The following is a 21851-nucleotide window of genomic DNA, read 5'->3' as shown; positions in this document are numbered from 1 at the left end:
ACTGGTTTTCACTGGTTTTTACAGGTTTCACTGGTTTTTACTGGTTTCCTTTAGTGTTTTTTACTGGTTTTACTGGTTTTTACTGGTTTTACTGGTTTCCTTTACTGGTTTAAATGGTTTTCACTGGTTTTTACTGGTTTGGCTGGTTTTTACTGGTTTTCACTGGTTTTTACTGGTTTCACTGGTCTCCTTTAGTTTTTTTTACTGGTTTTACTGATTTTTACTGGTTTTTACTGGTTTTACTGGTTTCCTTTACTGGTTTTCACTGGTTTTTACTGGTTTTCACTGATTTTACTGGTTTTCACTGGTTTTCACTGGTTTTTACTAATTTTTACTGGTTTTCACTGGTTTTTACTGGTTTTCACTGATTTTTACTGTTTTTTACTGGTTTTCACTGGTTTTTACTGATTTTTACTGGTTTTTACTGATTTTCACTGGTTTTACTGGTTTTTACTGGTTTTTACTGGTTTTCACTGTTTTTTACTGGTTTTTACTGGTTTTACTGATTTTTACTGGTTTTCACTGGTTTTTACTGGTTTCACTGGTTTTTACTGGTTTTCACTGGTTTTTACTGGTTTTCACTGGTTTTTACTGGTTTTACTGTTTTTTACTGGTTTTCACTGATTTTTACTGGTTTTTAGTGGTTTTTACTGGTTTTCACTGGTTTTTACTGGTTTCACTGGTTTTTACTGGTTTTACTGGTTTTCACTGGTTTTTACTGATTTTTACTGATTTTTACTGGTTTCCTTTAGTGTTTTCTACTGGTTTTCACTGGTTTCACTGATTTTCACTGGTTTTCACTGGTTTTTACTGGTTTTTACTGGTTTTTACTGATTTTTACTGGTTTTTACTGGTTTTCACTGGTTTTTACTGGTTTTTACTGATTTTTAATTGTTTTTACTGGTTTTACTGGTTTCCTTTACTGGTTTTAATGGTTTTTACTGGATTTTACACGTTTTTGCTAGTTCTTACTGGTTTTCCATGTTTTTTACTGGTTTTTACTGATTTTTACTGGTTTAACTGGTTTTACTGGTTTTCACTGGTTTTTACTGGTTTTTACTGGTTTTACTGGTTCCCTGCTCCTGCCTCCCCTCCCCTCCCCCACCCCTTTCCCCTCCCCCCCCTTACCCCCCCGGGGTGGGGGAGGGGCAGCGGCAGCTGCGGGGTGGGGGAGGGGCTGGGGGGGAGGGTGGGGGAGGGGCGGGGGGAGTTTCTATTTTCGGCCTCTGCCCCTTTAAGGGAACCCCGGGGTCCTTTTTGGGGGGGTGGGGGAGGGGCGGGGGGGGAGGGGGTCCCGGGGCTATTTCGGGGCCGCCCCTCCCCCACCCGGGGCCATAAAAATCCCCCCGGGGGCCCCGAAACCCCCCGGGAGGAGCCGAAAGCGGCGGGAGAGGAACGAGAGAGCGGCCATGGTGAGGGGGGCACCCCAAAATCCGCGGGATTGACCCCAAAAATATCCCCCAAAATCCGCGGGATTGACCCCAAAATATTCCCCAAAATCCGCGGGATTGACCCCAAAAATATCCCCCAAATTCCCTGAAATTTACCCCAAAATATTCCCCGAAATCCCGGAAATTTACCCCAAAATATCCCCCAAAATCCGCGGGATTGACCCCAAAAATATCCCTGAAAATCCCCGGAATTTACCCCAAAATATTCCCCGAAATCCCGGAAATTTACCCCAAAATATTCCCTGAAATCCCTGAAATTTACCCCAAAATATCCCCCAAAATCCCTGGGATTGACCCCAAAAATATCCCCCAAAATACCTGAAATTTACCCCAAAATATTCCCCAAAATCCGCGGGATTGACCCCAAAAATATCCCCCAAAATCCCCGGGATTGACCCCAAAAATATTCCCCAAAATCCGCGGGATTGACCCCAAAAATATTCCCTAAAATCCCGGAAATTTATCCCAAAAATATCCCCCAAAATCCCGGAAATTTACCCCAAAATATTCCCCGAAATCCCTGAAATTTACCCCAAAATCCCCGGGATTGACCCCAAAAATATCCCCCAAAATCCGCGGGATTGACCCCAAAAATATCCCCGAAATCCCTGAAATTTACCCCAAAAATATCCCTGAAAATCCCTGAAATTTACCCCACAATATTCCCCAAAAATCACAGAAATTTATCCCAAAATATTCCCCCAAATCCCCGGGATTGACCCCAAAAATCTCCCCTAAAATACCTGAAATTTACCCCAAAATATTCCCCAAAATCCCTGAAATTCACCCCAAAATATCCCCCAAAATCCCTGAAATTTATCCCAAAAATCTGAAGCAGGACCCCCCAAAAAATCCCCAAAATCCAAAGAAATGCCCAAATAGCCCCAAAAAAATCAACAAAATTTCCATTTTTAATCCCTCAAATCTTTGCAAATCCCCCAAAATCCCCCCAAAATTACCACAAAATCCCCAAAATCCCCTCTAATTCCCAAAATCCCCACAAAAATCCCCCAAATCCCCCCCAAAACCCCTCAAATCTTCCTAAATCCCCCCAAATTAACCCAAATCCCCCAAAATACCCCAAAATCCTGAAAATTCCCCCAAATTCCCCTAAGTCCCCTCAAAGTCCCGAAAATCTTCCCAAAATTCCCTCAAATTCCTCAAAAATCCCCCAAAATCCTCCAAAAATCCCCATAAAATTCCCCAAATTCCCCCCAAATCCCCTAAAATCCCCCAAAATCCCCCTAAAATCCCCCAAATTTCCCCGAAAACCCTGTCAAATCTTCCTAAATCCCCCGAAATCCCCCAAAATCCCCCAAATTCCCCCAAATTCCCCCAAATTTCCCCTAAATCCCCCTAAAATCCCCAAAGTCCTCCCAAAATCCCCTCAAAATCCCCAAAATCTCCCCAAAATCCCCCTATCCTCCCAAAAATCCCCCAAAATATCCAAAATTCCCCCAAAATTCCCCAATAATCCCAAATCCTCTAAAATCCTCCCAAAATCCCCAAAAATTCCCCAAATCCTTCCAAAAATCCCCAATTTCCCCGCCACAAAATCTCCCCCAAAATCCCCCCAAATCCCCCCTAAAATCCCCCCAAATCCCCCCCAAATCTTCCTTTATCCCCCCAAAAATCCCCCAAATTTCCCGAATTCCCCAAATTTCCCCAAAAATCCCCAAAAATCCCCAAAATGCCCCAAATCCCCCCCGAATTTCAGGCCCCCAAGAAGGCGAAGCGCCGCGCGGCCGAGGGCAGCTCCAACGTCTTCTCCATGTTCGACCAGACCCAGATCCAGGAGTTCAAGGAGGTGGGGGAGGGGCGGGGGTGGGGGAGGGGCGGGGGTGGGGGAGGGGCGGGGGGAGGGGCCAGAGGTGGGGGAGGGGCTGAAAATGGGGGAGGGGCAAAAAACGCGGCGGTTGAGGACCCCAAAATGGCAAAAAAATGGGAAAAAATGGGAGGGGGAGGGGCTTAATGAGGTGGGGGAGGGGCTAAAAGGGGGGAGGGGCAAAAATGGCGAAGGTCGAGGACCCCAAAATGGCGGAGAAATGGGAAAAATTAAAGGTGGGGGAGGGGCTAAAATGGGGGAGGGGCTAAAGGTGGGGGAGGGGCTTAAAATGGGGGAGGGGCTTAAAATGGGGGAGGGGCAAAAATGGCGAAGGTCGAGGACCCAAAAATGGCGGAAAAATGGGAAAAATAAAAGGTGGGGGAGGGGCTAAAATGGGGGAGGGGCTGAAGGTGGGGGAGGGGCTTAAAATGGGGGAGGGGCTTAAAATGGGGGAGGGGCTTAAAATGGGGGAGGGGCAAAAATGGTGGAGGTCACTGACCCCAAAATGGCGAAAAAATGGGAAAAATAAAAGGTGGGGGAGGGGCTTAATGAGGTGGGGGAGGGGCTTAAAGGGGAGGGGCTTAATGTGGGGGAGGGGCTTAAAAGGGGGGAGGGGCTTAAAATGGGGGAGGGGCAAAAATCGCGGAGGTCGAGGACCCCAAAATGGCGAAAAAATGGGGAAAATAAAAGGTGGGGGAGGGGCTTAATGAGGTGGGGGAGGGGCTAAAAGGGGATGGGCTAAAGGTAGGGGAGGGGCTAAAGGTGGGGGAGGGGCTTAAAATGGGGGAGGGGCAAAATTGGCGAAGGTCGCGGACCCCAAAATGGCGGAAAAATGGGAAAAAATGGGTGGGGGAGGGGCTTAATGAGGTGGGGGCGGAGCTTTGGGCTCAGTGGGCGGAGCTTTGCACTCAGTGGGCGGAGCTTTGCGCGGAGTGGGCGGAGCTTCCCTCGCGCATTTTACCCCCCAAAACCCCCAAAATTCCGTCGATTTTTCCCGGGTTTTTTTGGGAATTTTCACCGAAATTTCGCGGTGGGCGTGGCCTTGACGCCCCTCCCCCTTTGGCCACGCCCCCCGCCCCTCCCCCACCCCCCCAGGCCTTCACGGTGATCGATCAGAACCGCGACGGGATCATCGATAAGGATGACCTGCGGGAGACCTTCGCCGCCATGGGTGGGCGGGGCTAAAGGGGGCGGGGCCTGGCACGGGTGGGCGTGGCTTGGGTGGGCGTGGGGCCGAAAATTTGCATTCTAAATGAGGGGCGGGGCTTAAGGGGAGGGGTTTGAATGGGAAAGGGGGCGGGGCTTAAAGGAAAGGGGTTAAAGAAAAGGGGAGGGGCTTAAAGGGAAGGGGAGGGGCTTAAAGGAAAGGGGAGGGGCTAAAGGAAAGTGGGAGGGGCTTAAAGGAAATGGGAGGGGCTTAAAAGGAAAGGGGAGGGGCTTAAATGAAAGTGGGAGGGGCTTAAATGGGAGGGGTTGAAAAAGGGGGAGGGGCTTGTTATGAGGGGGATTTAATGAGGGGGAGGGGCTTAAATAAAAGGGGAGGGGCCTAAAATAAAGGGGGAGGGGCTTAAAGGAAAGGGGAGGGGCTTAAAGGAAAATGGGAGGGGCTTAAATTGGAGGGGTCAAAAAAGGGGGAGGGGCTTGTTAAATGGGCGGGGCTTGTTATGAGGGGGATTTAATGAGGGGGAGGGGCTTAAATAAAAGGGGAGGGGCTTAAAAGGAAGGGGGAGGGGCTTAAAGGAAAATGGGAGGGGCCTAAAGGAAAGGGGAGGGGCTTTAAGGAAAGGGGAGGGGCTTAAAGAAAAGGGGAGGGGCTTAAAAGATGGGTGGAGCTTTTTAGGGGGAGGGGCTTAGAGGGGTTAAAGGAAGGGGAAGGACGTAAAGGGTTAAATTTAAAGGGGAGGGGCTTAGTGGGGTGAATGGGCGGGGCTTAAAGAAGGGGCGTGGTGCATTTAAATGAGGTGGGAGTGGCTTAGAGGGGTGTGGTGCCACAAAAGTGGGCGTGGCGTGAATTTATTGGCGGGAGTGGGCGGGGTTTTGAGTGAGGGGGAGGGGCTTGTGAGGGTGTGGCCGGTGGGCGTGTCCCGATGTGGCCCCGCCCCCCCCAGGGCGGCTGAACGTGAAGAACGAGGAGTTGGACGCGATGATCAAAGAGGCCTCGGGGCCCATCAACTTCACCGTCTTCCTCACCATGTTCGGGGAGAAGCTCAAGGGTGGGCGAGGAACCCCCAAAATTCCGACCTGAACACCCCCAAAATACCCAAAATTCAACCCAAAAATCCAGAGGGAAAATCCGCCCTGAAATACTAAAAATTTGATGCAAAAAAGGCCCCAAAAATCCCCAAAATTCACCTCAAAATCCCCAAAATTCCCACAAAATCCCCCCAAAATCCCTAAATTCCCCCCAAAATCCCTAAAATTCCCCCCAAAATCCCCAATATTCCCCCCAAAATTCCCCCCAAAGTCCCCAAAATTCACCCCAAAATCCCCAAAATTAACCCCAAAGTCCCCAAAATTCTCCCCAAAATGTCCAAATTTCCCCCAAAATTCTCCCAAAATCCCCCACAAAATCTCCAAAATTCCCCCAAAATTGCCCTCAAAATCCCCAAAATCCCCCAAATTTTCCCAAAAATCCCCAAAATCTCCAATATTCCCCCCAAAATATCCAAAATTCCCCCCAAAATCCCCAATATTCCCCCAAATCCCCAAAATTCCCCCCAAAATCCCCAATATTCCCCCCAAATCCCCTCTCTCCTTGGCCCCGCCCCCTTTTTCTGACCCCGCCCCCTTTCTGGCCCCGCCCATTAGGGGCGGACCCCGAGGACGTCATCATGGGCGCCTTTAAGGTTCTGGACCCGGACGGGAAAGGATCGATCAAGAAGAGTTTGTGAGTGGGGGAGGGGCGGGGGGCACCCCAAATATCCCAAATTCACCCCAAAATAGTCCCCGAAATATCCCAGAAATATTGCCCGAAATACCTGAAATTTACACCAAAATATTGCCCGAAATCACTGAAATTCACCCCAAAATATTGCCCAAAAATTCCTGAAATTCACCCCAAAATATTGCCTGAAATCCCTGAAATTTACACCAAAATATTCCCCAAAATTCCAAAAATTTACCCCAAAATATTGCCCAAAAATCCCTGGATTTCACCCCAAAATATTCCTCGAAATCCCTGAAATTTACACCAAAATATTGCCTGAAAATATTCCCCAATATTGTCCCCAAAATCCCTGAATTTACCCCAAATTATTCCCCAAAATTCCAAAAATTTACACCAAAATATTGCCCAAAAATCCCTAAAATTTACACCACAATATTGCCCAAAATATTGCCCAAAATCTTCCCCAAAATCCCTGAAATTTACCCCAAAATATTCCTCAACATTCCAAAAATTTACCCCAAAATATTGCCTGAAAATATTCCCCAATATTGTCCCCAAAATCCCTGAATTTTACCCAAAAATTCCAAAAATTTACCCCAAAATATTCCCAAAATCTTCCCCAAAATCTTCCCCACAATCCCTGAAATTTACCCCAAAATATTCCCATAAATTCCAAAAATTTACCCCAAAATATTGCCCAAAATATCCCAAAATCCCTGAAATTTGCCCCAAAATATTGGGGTGGGGGAGGGGCAGATTTTGGGGGGTGGGGGAGGGAATTTATTGGGGGGGGGCGGATTTTGGGTGGGGGAGGGGCAGATTTTGGGGTGACCCCTCCCCCCCCCAGCCTGGAGGAGCTGCTGACGACGCAGTGCGACCGCTTCACCCCCGAGGAGGTGAGAGCCCCAAAATCCCCAAAATCCACCCCAAAATCAGCCCAAAAAAACCCCAAAATCGGCCCAAAATACCCCAAAAAACTCCAACCTAAAAACCCCCAAAATCAGCCCAAAAAACCCCAAAATCAGCCCCAAAATCCCCAAAATCCGCCCCAAAATCCACCCTAAAAAGCCCCAAAATTGACCACAAAATCCACCTAAAAACCCCCAAAAATTGGCCACAAAATTCACCCAAAAATACCCAAAATCGGCCCCAAAATACCCCAAAAAACTCCAATCAAAAAACCCCAAAATCGGCCCAAACAACCCCAAAATTGGCCCCAAAATTCACCCAAAAAATCCCCAAAATCGGCCCCAAAATTCACCCAAAAAAACCCAAAATCGGCCCAAAAAAAACCCCCAAATCAGCCCCAAAATCCACCTAAAACCACCCAAATTTGACCCCCCAAAACCCCCAAAAAACTCCCACCAAAAAACCCCAAAATCGGCCCAAAAAAACCCAAAATCGGCCCAAAAAAACCCCAAAATCGGCCCCAAAATACACCCCAAATACCTCCAACTAATAAACCCCAAAATCAACCCAAAATCCCAAAAATCCCCCCATAATTCCCCAAAAATCCCTCAAAAACCCCTGAATTACCCCAAATTTTCCCAAAAAATCCCAAAAATCCTCCCGAATTCACAAACTCGCCCCAAGAATTCCCAAAATTTCAAAATAAAAAAGAAAAAAAATCCCCAAAATATTCCCAAAAAATAAAAAAAAAATCCCCCAAAAGTCCCAAAAATCCCTCAAAAACCCCTGAATTACCCCAAATTTTCCCAAATTTTCCCAAAAAATCCCAAAATTCCCCAAAATTCCTCCCAAATTCACAAACTCGCCCCAAGAATTCCCAAAATTTCCCCAAATTCTCCAAAATCTGCAAAAAAAAAAAATCCCCCAAAATTCCAAAAAACCCCTCAAAAATCTCGGAGTTTCTCCCAAAAATTCCCAAATTTTCCCAAAAATCCCAAAATTCCCCAAAAATCCTCCCAAATGCGTGAATTTGCCCCAAGAATCCCCCCAAAATTAAAAGAAATCCTCCCAAGATTCCTAAAAAATCCCCCAAAAAATCCCCCAAAAATCCCCAAAAATCCCTAAAAATCCCTGAATTTCCTCCCAAAATTCCCAAAATTTCCGAAATTCCCGAAATTCCAGATCAAGAACATGTGGGCCGCCTTCCCGCCGGACGTGGCCGGGAACGTCGACTACAAGAACATTTGTTACGTCATCACCCACGGCGAGGACAAGGAGGGCGAGTGAGCCCAAAATCCCGGGAATTCGCCCCAAAAATACGGGAATTCACGGCAAAAAATACAGGAATGAACGGCAAAAAATCCGGGAATAAACGGAAAAACATTTGGGATTTTACTGCAAAAAATACGGGATTTTATTGCAAAAAACCGGGGAATAAACGGGGGGAAAAAAGGGATTTTACTGCAAAAATATCTGGGATTTCACCCCAAAAATCCAGAAAATCACAGCAAAAATTTGGGAATTTACCACAAAAATCCGGGAATTCTCCCCCAAAAATTCAGGAATTTATGGCAAAAAATCCGGGAATGCAAAAAAATTTGGGATTTTACTGCAAAAAATCTGGGAATTCTTGGCCCAAAAAATTGGGAATTTCACCCCCAAAAACTCCGGGAATTTGAGGCTTTTTTGGTTGGAATTTTGGGGTTTTGGGATGGAATATGTGGGATTTTGGGGTGGAATTTTGGGGTTTTCTGTTGGAATTTGTGGGATTTTTTGGGGTGGAATTTTGGGGTGGAATTTTGGGATTTTCCGTTGGAATTTTGGTATTTTCCGGTGCAATTTTGGAGTTCCGTCGGAATTTTGGGATTTTTGCGGAATTTGGGGATTTTCTCTTGAAATTTTGAGGTTTTCCATCGGAATTTTGGGGTTTTCTGTTGGAATTTGGGATTTTTTGGGGTGGAATTTTGAGGTGGAATTTTGGGGTTTTCGATTGGAATTTTGGGGTTTTCCATCGGAATTTTTGGGTTTTCTGTTGGAATTTGGGGATTTTCCCTTGGAATTTTGGGATTTTGGTTGGAATCTGGGATTTCTGTTGTAATTTTGGGGTTTTTGTAAGAATTTGGGATTTTGGGGTTTTCTGTCGGAATTTTGGGATTTTCTGTCGGAATTTTGGGGTTTTCCGGTGCGATTTTTGGAATTTTCCGTCGGAATTTCGGGATTTTCCGCGGACCCGCCCCTCCCCCCACAAACTCCACACACTTTGGGATGGGGGCGGGGCCAAATCCTCTTTATTCACGGTGGGCGGTGCCAAAGTGGGCGGGGCCTGACACGACCACGCCCCCAAACCCCACCCATGGGTGGGGGGAGGGGATTTTTGGGGGGTTTTGGGGGGGGATTTTTGCCCCTCCCCCGTTCCTGGTGGGGGTGGGGGGTCGGTGGGGGAGGGGCGGGGGTGGGGGAGGGGCTCAGGAGGATTTTTGGGCCCTTTCGGCCGCGTCCAGGGCGGCCACGCCCCTCAGGGCCCCGCCCAGCTGCAGAAGGTTCAGGAAGGATTTGAGGGCGGCCAGGGGGGCCGAGAGCCACAGAACCAACCGGAACAGCCCCGGACCCCCCGGGAACACTGCGGGGGGAGAGGAGAAACCGGTCAGAACCGGTTCCGACCAGTACGGACCAGTACGGACCAGTACGGACCAGTACGGACCAAAAAATCCGGGAAAAAACGAGAAAAAAACGGCTTAAACCAGCAAAAATCCGGTTAAAAACCAGTTTGAAACGGGTTAAAACCACAATAAAGTCTAGATAGAATCAGTACAAACTGGTGAGAACCGGTTCCGACCAGTACGGACCAGTACGGACCAGTATGAACCAAAAAATCCGGAAAAAAATGGCTTAAACCAGCAAAAATCCGGTTAAAAACCGGATAAAAATCAGTTTGAAACCAGTTAAAACCAGAATAAAAACCAGTCAGAAGCAGTACAAACTGGTTCGGACCAGTACGGACCAGTACAGACCAGTATGAACCAAAAAATCCGGAAAAAACCAGAAAAAAACGACTTAAACCAGCAAAAATCCGGTTAAAAACCAGTTTGAAACCGGCTAAAACCACACTAAAAGCCAGTCAGAAGTAGTACAAACTGGTTAGAACTGGTTCAGACCAGTATGGACCAGTACGGACCAGTACGAACATAAAAATCCAGAAAAAAACAGCTTAAACCAGAAAAAATCCAGATAAAACCAGTTTAAAACCAGTTGGAACCGGTTTGAAACTGGTTTAAACCACACTAAAAGCCAGTCAGAAGTAGTACAAACTGGTTAGAAACGGTTCGGACCAGTACGGACCAGTACGGACCAGTACGGACCAAAAAATCCAGGAAAAAACGAGAAAAAAACGGCTTAAACCAGCAAAAATCCGGTTAAAAACCAGTTTGAAACGGGTGAAAACCACAATAAAGTCTAGATAGAACCAGTACAAACCAGTTAGAACCAGTACGGACCAGTACAGACCAGTACGGACCAGTATGAACCAGTATGAACCAAAAAATACGGAAAAAAACAGAGAAAAAATGGCTTAAACCAGCAAAAATCCGGTTAAAAACCAGTTTGAAACTGGTTATAACCACACTAAAAGCCAGTCAGAAGTAGTACAAACTGGTTAGAACCGGTTCGGACCAGTACAGACCAGTACGGACCAGTATGAACCAAAAAATCCGGAAAAAAACGGCTTAAACCAGCAAAAATCCGGTTAAAAAACGGATAAAAACCAGTTTGAAACCGGTTAAAACCAGAATAAAAACCAGTCAGAAGCAGTACAAACTGGTTAGAACCGGTTCAGACCAGTACGGACCAGTACGGACCAGTACAGACCAGTATGAACCAAAACAATCCGGAAAAAAATAGGAAAAAATGGTTTAAACCAGCAAAAATCCCGTTAAAAACCGGATAAAAACCAGTTTGAAATGGTTAAAACCACAATAAAGTCTAGATAGAAGCAGTGCAAACTGGTTAGAACCGGTTCAGACCAGTATGGACCAGTACGGACCAGTATGGACAAAAAAATCCAGAAAAAAACAGGAAAAAATGGTTTAAACCAGTAAAAAATACAGATAAAACCAGTTTAAAACCAGTAAAAATGCAAAAAAAAAACATAAAAATGACTGAAAACCAGTAAAACCCAGTAAAACGGGTACAAACCAGTACAAACCAGTACAGACCAGTTATAAACCAGTTATAAACCAGTTATAAACCAGTTTTAAACCAGTTAAAACCAGTAAAAACAACTAAAAATCAGTAAAAAACAGTAAAAATGCAAAAAAACCCATAAAAATGACTAAAAACCAGTAAAACCCAATAAAACGGGTACAAACCAGTACAAACCAGTATAAACCACTATAAACCAGTTATAAACCAGTTTTAAACCAGTTAAAGCCAGTCAAAACCAGTAAAAACCACTAAAAATCAGTAAAAACCAGTAAAAATGCAAAAAACCCCATAAAAATTACTAAAACCCAGTAAAACCCAATAAAACGGGTACAAACCAGTACAAACCAGTATGGACCAGTATAAACCAGTATAAAACAGTTATAAAACCAGTTTTAAACCAGTTAAAACCAGTCAAAACCAGTAAAAACCAATAAAAATGCAAAAAAACACATAAAAATGACGTAAAACCAGTAAAACCCAGTGAAACGGGTACAAACCAGTACAAACCAGTACAAACCAGTATAAACCAGTATAAAACCAGTTATAAAGCAGTTCTAAACCAGTTAAAACCAGTAAAAACAACTAAAAACCAGTAAAAATGCAAAAAAACCCATAAAAATTACTAAAACCCAGTAAAACCCAGTAAAACGGGTACAAACCAGTCCGGGCCAGTAAAAACCAGTATAAACCAGTATAAAATGAGTTATAAAGCAGTTTAAACCAGTCAAAACCAGTAAAAACCAGTAAAAAATGGAAAAAAAGGGTAAAAATGACCGAAAACCAGTAAAACCCAATAAAACGGGTCCAAACCAGTACAAACCAGTACAAACCAGTATAAACCAGTATAAAATGAGTTATAAAGCAGTCTTAAACCAGTTAAAACCAGTCAAAACCAGTCAAAACCAGTAAAAAAATGGAAAAAAACAGTAAAAATGACCGAAAACCAGTAAAACCCAGTAAAACGGGTACAAACCAGTACAGACCAGTACAGACCAGTATAAACCAGTACAAACCAGTACAAACCAGTAATAAACAGGTTTTAAACCAGTTTTAAACCAGTTAAAACCAGTCAAAACCAGTCAAAACCAGTAAAAAATGCAAAAAAATGGTAAAAATGACCGAAAACCAGTAAAACCCAGTAAAACGGGTACAAACCAGTACAAACCAGTACAAACCAGTACAAACCAGTATAAACCAGTCCAAACCAGTGGGACTCACCTGCGGGCCCCTCCCCCCAGTGCAGCAGGTAGAGGCAGCAGTGGAATCCCTCATTGGCTGCGCAGAGCGCGAAGAGGAGGGGCTGGGGGCGGGGCCACGGAAAAGGGGCGGGGTTAATGGGGGAGAGACACGCCCCCTTCCCAGTTTGGCACTGGGTTGTTCCCAGTATGGTCCCAGTATGGCCCCAGTGCTCCCAGTATAGTCCCAGTATGGTCCCAGTGCTCCCAGTTTGTCCCAGTTCGTTCCAGTTACCTCCCTGTCCCATCCCAGTTCCCTCCCAGTTCGTCCCAGTACATCCCAGTACCAGCCCAGTTCATCCCAGTACGTCCCAGTTTCCTCCCAGTTCCTTCAAAACCCTTCCCAGTTCATCCCAGTTCATCCCAGTACAGCCCAGTTCATCCCAGTATGTCCCAGTTCCCTTCCAGTTCCTCCCAGTTCCCTCCCAGTTCCTCCCAGTCCATCCCAGTTCCCTCCCAGTTCCTCCCAGTTCCCTCCCAGTCCCTCCCAGTTCATCCGAGTACGTCCCAGTACCGGCCCAGTTCACCCCAGTTCCCTCCCAGTTTGTCCCAGTCCCATCCCAGTTCCCTCCCAGTTTATCCCAGGACCCCCCAGTCCCTCCCAGTCCCTCCCAGTTTGTTCCAATGCCATCCCAGTTTGTCCCAGTTCATTCCCAGTTCCCTCCCAGTCCCTCCCAGTCCCTCCCAGTTCCCTCCCAGTCCCTCCCAGTTCCCTCCCAGTCCCTCCCAGTCCCCCCCAGTCCCTCCCAGTCCCCCCCAGTCCCTCCCAGTCCCTCCCAGCCCCCCCCAGTCCCTCCCAGTTCCCTCCCAGTCCTTCCCAGTCCCTCCCAGTCCATCCCAGTTTGTCCCAGTCCCTCCCAGTTCCCTCCCAGTCCCTCCCAGTTTGTTCCAATGCCATCCCAGTTTGTCCCAGTTCATTCCCAGTCCCTCCCAGTCCCCCCCAGTCCCTCCCAGTACAAACCAGTTCCCAGTCTCACCCGGCACTGGTAGTAGCGCCTCAGCAGGGGGTGCCCCTCCCCCCCCACGGCCTTGTGCGACGCCGCCCCCTGGAGGGCGGAGCTAAAGGGGGAGGGGCCAGAGGGGGCGTGGTCAGGCGGGACACGCCCACATCGACATATATAGAAACCCTCATTTGCATATATGGCGCAAAGACTACGCCCACATCACCATATATGGAGTGAGGAGCCCTCATTAGCATATATTATCATCATAAATGGAGTGAGGAGCCCTCATTAGCATATATAAAGCAAAGACCACGCCCACATTTCCATACATGCAGTGACCCTCATTAGCATATTTGGGACAAAGACCACGCCCACATTGCCATATATGGAGTGAGGGTCCCTCATTAGCATATATGGTGCAAAGACCACGCCCACATCACCATATATAGCGTGAGGGCCCCTAATTAGCATATATGGAGCAAAGACCACACCCACATCGCCATATATGGAGTAACCCTCATTAGCATATATTGATCAGTGGCCATGCCTAAATATATGCTCATTAGCATATATGGTGCAAAGACCACGCCCACATTGCCATATATGGAATGAGGAGCCCTCATTAGCATATATGGTGCAAAGACCACGCCCACATCAACATATATGCACTGAGTGACCCTCATTAGCATATATGGCACAAAGACCACGCCCACGTCACCATATATGCAGTGAGTAACCCTCATTAGCATGTTTGGGGCAAAGACCACGCCCACATTGCCATATATGCAGTGAGTAAACCTCATTAGCATATATAGACCAAAGGCCACGCCCACATGGCCATATATGCAGTGAGGACCCCTCATTAGCATATATTGATCAGTGACCACACCCACATCACCATATATAGAGTAACGACCCCTCATTAGCATATATGGTACAAAGACCACGCCCACATCACCCTATATGGCATACATCTAATTAGCATATATAGCGCAAGGGCCACGCCCACATTGCCATATGTAGAGTGACCCTCATTAGCATATATGGCACAAAGACCACGCCCACATTGCCATATATGCAATGAGTAACCCTCATTAGCATATATTCATCAGAGGGCACGCCCACATAGCCATATTTGGAGTGAGGACCCCTAATTAGCATATATGGATCAAAGACCACGCCCACATCATCATATATGGAGTGAGGCCCCTCATTAGCATATATATCACAGTGGCCACGCCCACATTGCCACAGTCAAACCACGCCCCCAAACCGCAATTTCCCCCCATATTTCCTCCATTTTTGCCCCAATTTTCCCGTTTTTTCCCCATTTCTCCCCCCGGTGACCACGCCCCGGCCCCGCCCCGCCAAGCCCCGCCCCCTCCCACTCTAACCACGCCCCCAAAACTCCATTTCCCCTCATATTTCCTCAATTTTTGGCCTCAATTTTCCCGTTTTTTCCCGTTTTTTCCCCATTTCTCCCCCCGGCGACCACGCCCAGCCCCACCCACCTAAGCCACGCCCCCTCCCACTCAAACCACGCCCCCAAACCCTCATTTCCCTCCATATTTCCCCCATTTTTTGCCCCAATTTTCCCATTTTTTTCCCTTTTTTTCCCGTTTTTTCCCCATTTCTCCCCCCGGTGACCACGCCCCGGCCCCGCCCCGCCAAGCCCCGCCCCCTCCCACTCTAACCACGCCCCCAAAACTTCATTTCCCCTCATATTTCCTCAATTTTTGGCCTCAATTTTCCCGTTTTTTCCCCATTTCTCCCCCCGGCGACCACGCCCAGCCCCACCCACCTAAGCCACGCCCCCTCCCACTCAAACCACGCCCCCAAAGTCCCATTTTTTCCCATATTTCCCCCATTTTTTGCCCCAATTTTCCCGTTTTTTCCCATTTTTTCCCCATTTCTCCCCCCGGTGACCACGCCCAGCCCCACCCACATAAGCCACGCCCCCTCCCACTCAAACCACGCCCCCAAACACCCATTTCCCCCCATATTTCCCCCATTTTTTGCCTAATTTTCCCGTTTTTTCCCGTTTTTTTCCCCATTTCTCCCCCAGGCGACCATGCCCCGGCCCCGCCCCGCCAAGCCCCGCCCACCAGTGCGTGTGCAGCCAATGGCTGGCCAGGTCCAGGGCGGAGCTGAGCTGGAAGAGCGGCGCCCAACGCGGGTAGAGCAGCGCCAGGTTCAGCAGGAGGCACATGGAGCTCAGCCGGTCCGTCAGCATGTCCAGCATGGCGCCCAGCCGCGAGCCTGGGGAAGAATTTGGGGGAAAAAGGCGAAATTTTGGTAAAAAAATGGGAAATTACGGAGGAAAAATGTTGAAGTTTGGAGGGAAAACTCGAAAAGGTCAATCCAAGATGGCGGCAGGGGTGGGGTCAACTGGGACATTCCCAGTTCCAAACTGGGATCAGACTGGTTCCAAAGTGGGAGGGACTGGGGTGGGGCGTGGGGGAAAAATTTTGGGGGAAAAGCCCCAAATTTTGGGAAAAAAAGGTTGAAATTTGGAGGGACGAGCTCAAAAATGTCAATCCAAGATGGCGGCGGAGGACTGGGGCTAACTGGGACCTTCCCAGTTTGGAACTGGGAAATTCCCAGTTTGGGACTGGGTAATTCCCAGTTTGGGACTGGGAGCTCTGAATTTGGGGGAAAATCCTGAAATTTTGGGGAAAAAAAAGTCGAAATTTGGAGGGAAAAGCTCGAAAAGGTCAATCCAAGATGGCGGAAGGGGCGGGGCCAAATGGAACATTCCCAGTTCCAAACTGGGATCAGACCGGTTCAAACTGGGAGGGACTGGGGTGGGGCGTGGGGGAAAAATTTGGGGGCAAAAAGTCAAAATTTTGGTGAAAAAATGGGAAATTACGGAGGAAAAATGTTGAAATTTGGAGGGAAGAGCTCGAAAAGGTCAATCCAAGATGGTGGAAGGGTGGGCCCAACTGGAACATTCCCAGTTCCAGACTGGGATCAGACCGGTTCCAAACTGGGAGGGACTGGGGTGGGGCGTGGGGGTAAAATTTTGGGGAAAAAACCCCAAATTTTGGGAAAAAAAAGGTCAAAATTTGGAGGGAAGAGGTCAAAAAGGTCAATCCAAGATGGCGGCGGAGGACTGAGGCTAATTGGGACCTTCCCAGTTAGGAACTGGGAAATTCCCAGTTTGGGACTGGGGCATTCCCAGTTTGGAACCGGAACCTCAAAATTTGGGACGAAAAACCAAAATTTTGGGGAAAAAAGGTCAAAATTTGGAGGGAAAAGAGGTCAAAAAGGTCAATCCAAGATGGCGGCAGAGGACTGGTGCTAATTGGGACCTTCCCAGTTCGGAATTGGGACATTCCCAGTTTGGAATTGGGAAATTCCCGGTTTGGAACTGGAACCTCAAAATTTGGGACAAAAAACCAAAATTTGGGGGAAAAAAAAGTCAAAATTTGGAGGAAAAGATCAAAAAGGTCAATCCAAGATGGCGGCAAAGGACTGAGGCTAATTGGGATCTTCCCAGTTTGGAATTGGGACATTCCCAGTTTGGAACTGGGACATTCCCAGTTTGGAATTAGGAAATTCCCAGTTTGGGACTGGGAGCTCCAAATTTGGGGGAAAATCCCGAAATTTTGGGGAAAAAAGGCCAAAATTTGGAGGGAAAAGTTTCAAAAAGGTCAATCCAAGATGGCGGCGGGGGCGGGGCTCCTTCCCAGTATAAACCAGTATAAACCAGTACAAACCAGTATAAACCCAGTTATAAACCAGTTTTAAACCAGTCAAAACCAGTAAAAACCAGTAAAAACTAGTAAAAAATGAAAAAAAAAAGGCAAAAATGACTAAAAACCAGTAAAACCAGTACAAACCAGTCCCTCCCAGTCCTAACCAGTATAAACCAGTATAAACCAGTATAAACCAGTAAAAACCAGTATAAAACCAGTTATAAAGCAGTTTTAAACCAGTCAAAACCAGTAAAAACCAGTAAAAAATGAAAAAAAAAGTAAAGATTACTAAAACCCAGTAAAACCACTACAAACCAGTATAAACCAGTATAAACCCAGTTATAAACCAGTTTTAAACCAGTCAAAACCAGTAAAAACCACAAAAAAAAAGATAAAAAATATTAAAAACCAGTAAAACCAGTATAAACCAATCCTAACCAGTCCTAACTGGTATAAACCAGTACAGACCAGTATAAACCCAGTATAAACCAGTTTTAAACCAGTTAAAACCAGTCAAAACCGTAAAAACCAGTAAAAAATGCAAAAAAAATTACTAAAACCCAGTAAAACCGGTATAAACCAATCGTAACCGGTCCTAACCGGTATAAACCAGTATAAACCAGTACAAACCAGTATAAACCAGTATAAAACCAGTTTTAAACCAGTTTTAAACCAGTCAAAACCAATAAAAACCAGTAAAAAACAGTAAAAAATGCAAAAAAAAAGGTAAGAATGACTAAAACCCAGTAAAACCGGTACAACCCAGTCCCTCCCAGTATAAACCAGTATAAACCAGTATAAACCAGTATAAAACCAGGTATAAACCAGTTTTAAACCAGTCAAAACCAATAAAAACCAGTAAAAACCACAAAAAATGGTAAAAAATATTATAAACCAGTAAAACCAGTAAAAACCAATCCTAACTGGTCCTAACCAGTCCTAACCAGTATAAACCACTATAAACCAGTACAAACCAGTATAAACCAGTATAAAACCAGTATAAACCCAGTTATAAACCAGTTTTAAACCAGTCAAAACCAGTAAAAACCACAAAAAAAGGTAAAAAATATTAAAAACCAATAAAACCACTATAAACCAATCCTAACCAGTCCTAACTGGTATAAACCAGTATAAACCAGTATAAACCAGTATAAACCAGTATAAAACCAGTATAAACCAGTATAAAACCAGTTATAAACTAGTTTTAAACCAGTTAAAACCAGTCAAAACCAGTAAAAAATGCAAAAAAAAGGTAAAATGACTAAAACCCAGTCCCTCCCAGTCCCTCCCAGTACAAACCAGTATAAACCAGTATAACCAGTACCCTGGCCCAGCGCCCGCGCCGCGTGCCCGTCGACGGCGTCCAGCAGCGCGGCCGTCCCGTAGCAAACGGCCGCCGGCCACGGCCGCGTCGGCATCAGCCCGAAGGAGACGGCGGCCAGCAGGATCCGGGCGTAGCCTGGCACCAGTATAAACCAGTATAAACCAGTATGGACCAGTATAAACCAGTATAAACCAGTATAAACAAGTATAATGCAATATAGACCAGTAAAAGTCCAATTTTGGCCACCAAAAACTCCCTGAAATGGGTCCCCGGGTGATGCAGATTGATGGACGACCAGTTTGGACCAGTTTGGACCAGTTTGGACCAGTTTGGACCAGTATAAACCAGTACAAACCAGTAAAAACCAGTAAAACCAGTATAAACCAGTATGGACCAGTAAAAGTCCAATTTGGCCACCAAAAACCGCCCTAAAATGGGTCCACGGGTGATGTAGAGTGATGGACAACCAGTTTGGACCAGTATAAACCAGTAAGAACCAGTATAAACCAGTATAGACCAGTATGAACCAGTATAAATTAGTATGGACCGGTAAAACCAGTATGGACCAGTAAAAGTCCAGTTTTGGCCATCAAAATCTCCCTAAAATGGGTCCCCGGGTGATGCAGAGTGAGGGACGACCAGTTTGGACCAGTATAAACCAGTTTGGACCAGTATAAACCAGTACAAACCAGTACAAACCAGTATAAACCAGTATAGACCAGTATAAACCAGTATAAACCAGTATAATGCAATATGGACCAATAAAAGTCCAGTTTTGATCCCCAAAACCTCCGTAAAATGGGTCCCCAGGTAATGCAGATTGATGGACGACCAGTTTGGACCAGTATAAACCAGTATAAACCAGTATAAACCAGTATGGACCAGTATAAACCAGTAAAAACCAGTAAAACCAGTACAAACCAGTATGGACCAGTAAAAGTCCAATTTTGACCATCAAAACCTCCCTAAAATGGGTCCCCGGGTGATGTAGATTGAGGGACGACCAGTTTGGACCAGTTTGCACCAGTTTGGACCAGTTTGGACCAGTTTGGACCAGTATAAACCAGTATAAACCAGTAAAAAACAGTAAAACCAGTATAAACCAGTATGGACCAGTAAAAGTACAATTTTGACCATCAAAACGTCCCTAAAATGGGTCCCCAGGTGATGCAGAGTGATGGACAACCAGTTTGGACCAGTATAAACCAGTATAAACCAGTATGGACCAGTAAAAACCAGTATAAACCAGTAAAAACCAGTATAAACCAGTACAAACCAGTATAAACCAGTATGGACCAGTAAAAGTCCAGTTTTGGCCACCAAAACCTCCCTGAAATGGGTCCCCAAGTGAAGCAGAGTGAGGGACGACCAGTTTGGACCAGTATAAACCAGTATAAACCAGTATGAACCAGTATAAACCAGTAAAAACCAGTAATACCAGTAAAAACCAGTATGGACCAGTAAAAGTCCAGTTTTGGCCACCAAAACTGCCCTAAAATGGGTCCCCGGGTGATGTAGATTGATGGAAGACCAGTTTGGACCAGTATAAACCAGTATAAACCAGTATAAACCAGTATAAACCAGTATAAACCAGTATAGACCAGTACAAACCAGTAAAAAACAGTATAAACCAGTAAAACCAGTATAAACCAGTACAAACCAGTAGCAATCCCAGTCCAGCCCTATCTGGAGCGCCCCCAAACCCCTCCCAGTTCATCCCAGTTCATCCCAGTATAAACCAGTGCCCCTCAAACCCTTCCCAGTATAAACCAGTGCCCCCCAATCCCCTCCCAGTATAAACCAGTGCCCCCCCAATGCCCTCCCAGTATAAACCAGTGCCCCCCCAAACTGCTCCCAGTATAAACCAGTGCCCCATAATCCCTTCCCAGTATAAACCAGTGCCCCCCAAACCCCTCCCAGTATAAACCAGTGCCCCCCAAACCCCTCCCAGTATAAACCAGTGCCCCCCAAACCCCTCCCAGTATAAACCAGTGCCCCCCAATCCCCTCCCAGTATAAACCAGTGCCCCCCAAACCCCTCCCAGTATAAACCAGTGCCCCCCAAACCCCTCCCAGTATAAACCAGTGCCCCCCAAACCCCTCCCAGTATAAACCAGTGCCCCCCCAGTCCCTCCCAGTATAAACCAGTGCCCCCCAATCCCCTCCCAGTATAAACCAGTGCCCCCCAAACCCCTCCCAGTATAAACCAGTATAAACCAGTGCCCCCCAAACCCCTCCCAGTATAAACCAGTGCCCCCCAGTCCCTCCCAGTATAAACCAGTGCCCCCCAGTCCCTCCCAGTATAAACCAGTGCTCCCAGTTTGCGCTCACCGATGAGGTTGGGCACGAACAGGAACACGTTCTCCTCCCCCATGGCCCCCCCGGGACCCCCAAAAATCCCCAAAATGCCCCAAAATGCCCCAAAATGCCCCAAAATCCCCCAAAATCGCCCCAAAAAAGGCCCCGGGCGGGCGCGGCCCCTTTAAGAGCGCCGCGGGTCACATGGGGCGGAAGCGGAAGCGACGCGGCGCCTCCAGCCAATCAGAGCGCGCCTGGGCACGCCTCCTCCAATCAGAGCACGCCTAGAGGCGGTGGAGCCAATCAGAGCGCGCATATGACAGCGCGACCAATGAGAGCACGCCTAGCAACGCTTCCGCCAATCAGAACACGCCTAGCAACGCCGCAGCGAATCAGCGCCGTCCCCCACCCCAGCAACGCTTCCGCCTTAAGCCACGCCCCCGTCGCCATGGCAACGCGGAATTGAAGCGAAATGAGGCGAATTATTAATGATTAGCGGCTTAATTAATGAGGGCGGCGGTAATTAACGACTCCCCGACCCCTTTTCCATTAATTAACCCCAATTAATTCCCCGCAATTAACGCGAATCAGCACAAAGTGGGCGGAGCCAATGACGTCACCAGCGTCCTGTTTATTATTCACGGCGTTAATGAGCGCAATTAATTTTTCCTTTTAATTAAATTTTTGCTTTGAAAGTGAAAATTTCGGGGAAATTTTGGGTCCATTTGGAGACATTTTGGGTCCCTTTCAGTGGATTTTGGTTCAATTTGGGCCAATTTTGGGTGGTTTTGGGCTCGTTTTTAATCATTTTGGGGCATTTCCGTTTTTTCTCATTTTTGGACTTTTTTGGGTCCATTTTGAGACATTTTGGGTCCCTTTCAGTAGATTTTGCTTCAATTTGGGCCAATTTTGGGTGGTTTTGGGCTCGTTTTTAATCATTTTGGGGCATTTCCGTTTTTTCTCATATTTGGAGTTTTTTGGGTCCATTTTGAGACATTTTGGGTCACTTTGGATGGATTTTGGGTCATTTTTAGATCGATTTTTGGGGCATTTCCATCCCATTTTCCACCAATTTTGGGCA

The 21851-nt window shown here is 46.6% G+C and overlaps 2 protein-coding genes across 2 annotated transcripts; one reads left to right on the top strand and one right to left on the bottom strand.

The window, feature by feature from the left end:
• Positions 1–1292: 1292 nt before the first annotated feature.
• On the top strand, positions 1293–8425 carry LOC140685194 (myosin regulatory light chain 11). The gene is made up of 7 exons (XM_072936455.1): positions 1293–1412; positions 3169–3258; positions 4372–4447; positions 5385–5489; positions 6085–6163; positions 7011–7059; positions 8255–8425. The coding sequence occupies exons 1-7, from the start codon at positions 1410–1412 to the stop codon at positions 8357–8359; spliced, it is 507 nt and encodes a 168-aa protein (XP_072792556.1). The 5' UTR covers positions 1293–1409; the 3' UTR covers positions 8360–8425.
• A 915-nt stretch (positions 8426–9340) lies between these two features.
• On the bottom strand, positions 9341–20982 carry CDIPT (CDP-diacylglycerol--inositol 3-phosphatidyltransferase). Its single transcript, XM_041719580.2, has 6 exons — positions 20804–20982; positions 18474–18608; positions 15557–15710; positions 13485–13566; positions 12491–12572; positions 9341–9692 (listed from the first exon to the last, which is right to left on the bottom strand). Exons 1-6 carry the CDS (start codon positions 20844–20846, stop codon positions 9538–9540), a joined length of 651 nt encoding a protein of 216 aa, XP_041575514.2. The 5' UTR covers positions 20847–20982; the 3' UTR covers positions 9341–9537.
• Positions 20983–21851: the final 869 nt, after the last annotated feature.

This window comes from Taeniopygia guttata, chromosome 16 (genome assembly GCF_048771995.1).
Source record: "Taeniopygia guttata chromosome 16, bTaeGut7.mat, whole genome shotgun sequence".
Lineage (NCBI taxonomy): Eukaryota > Metazoa > Chordata > Aves > Passeriformes > Estrildidae > Taeniopygia > Taeniopygia guttata.
This window is presented reverse-complemented; position numbering and strand designations above follow the sequence as displayed.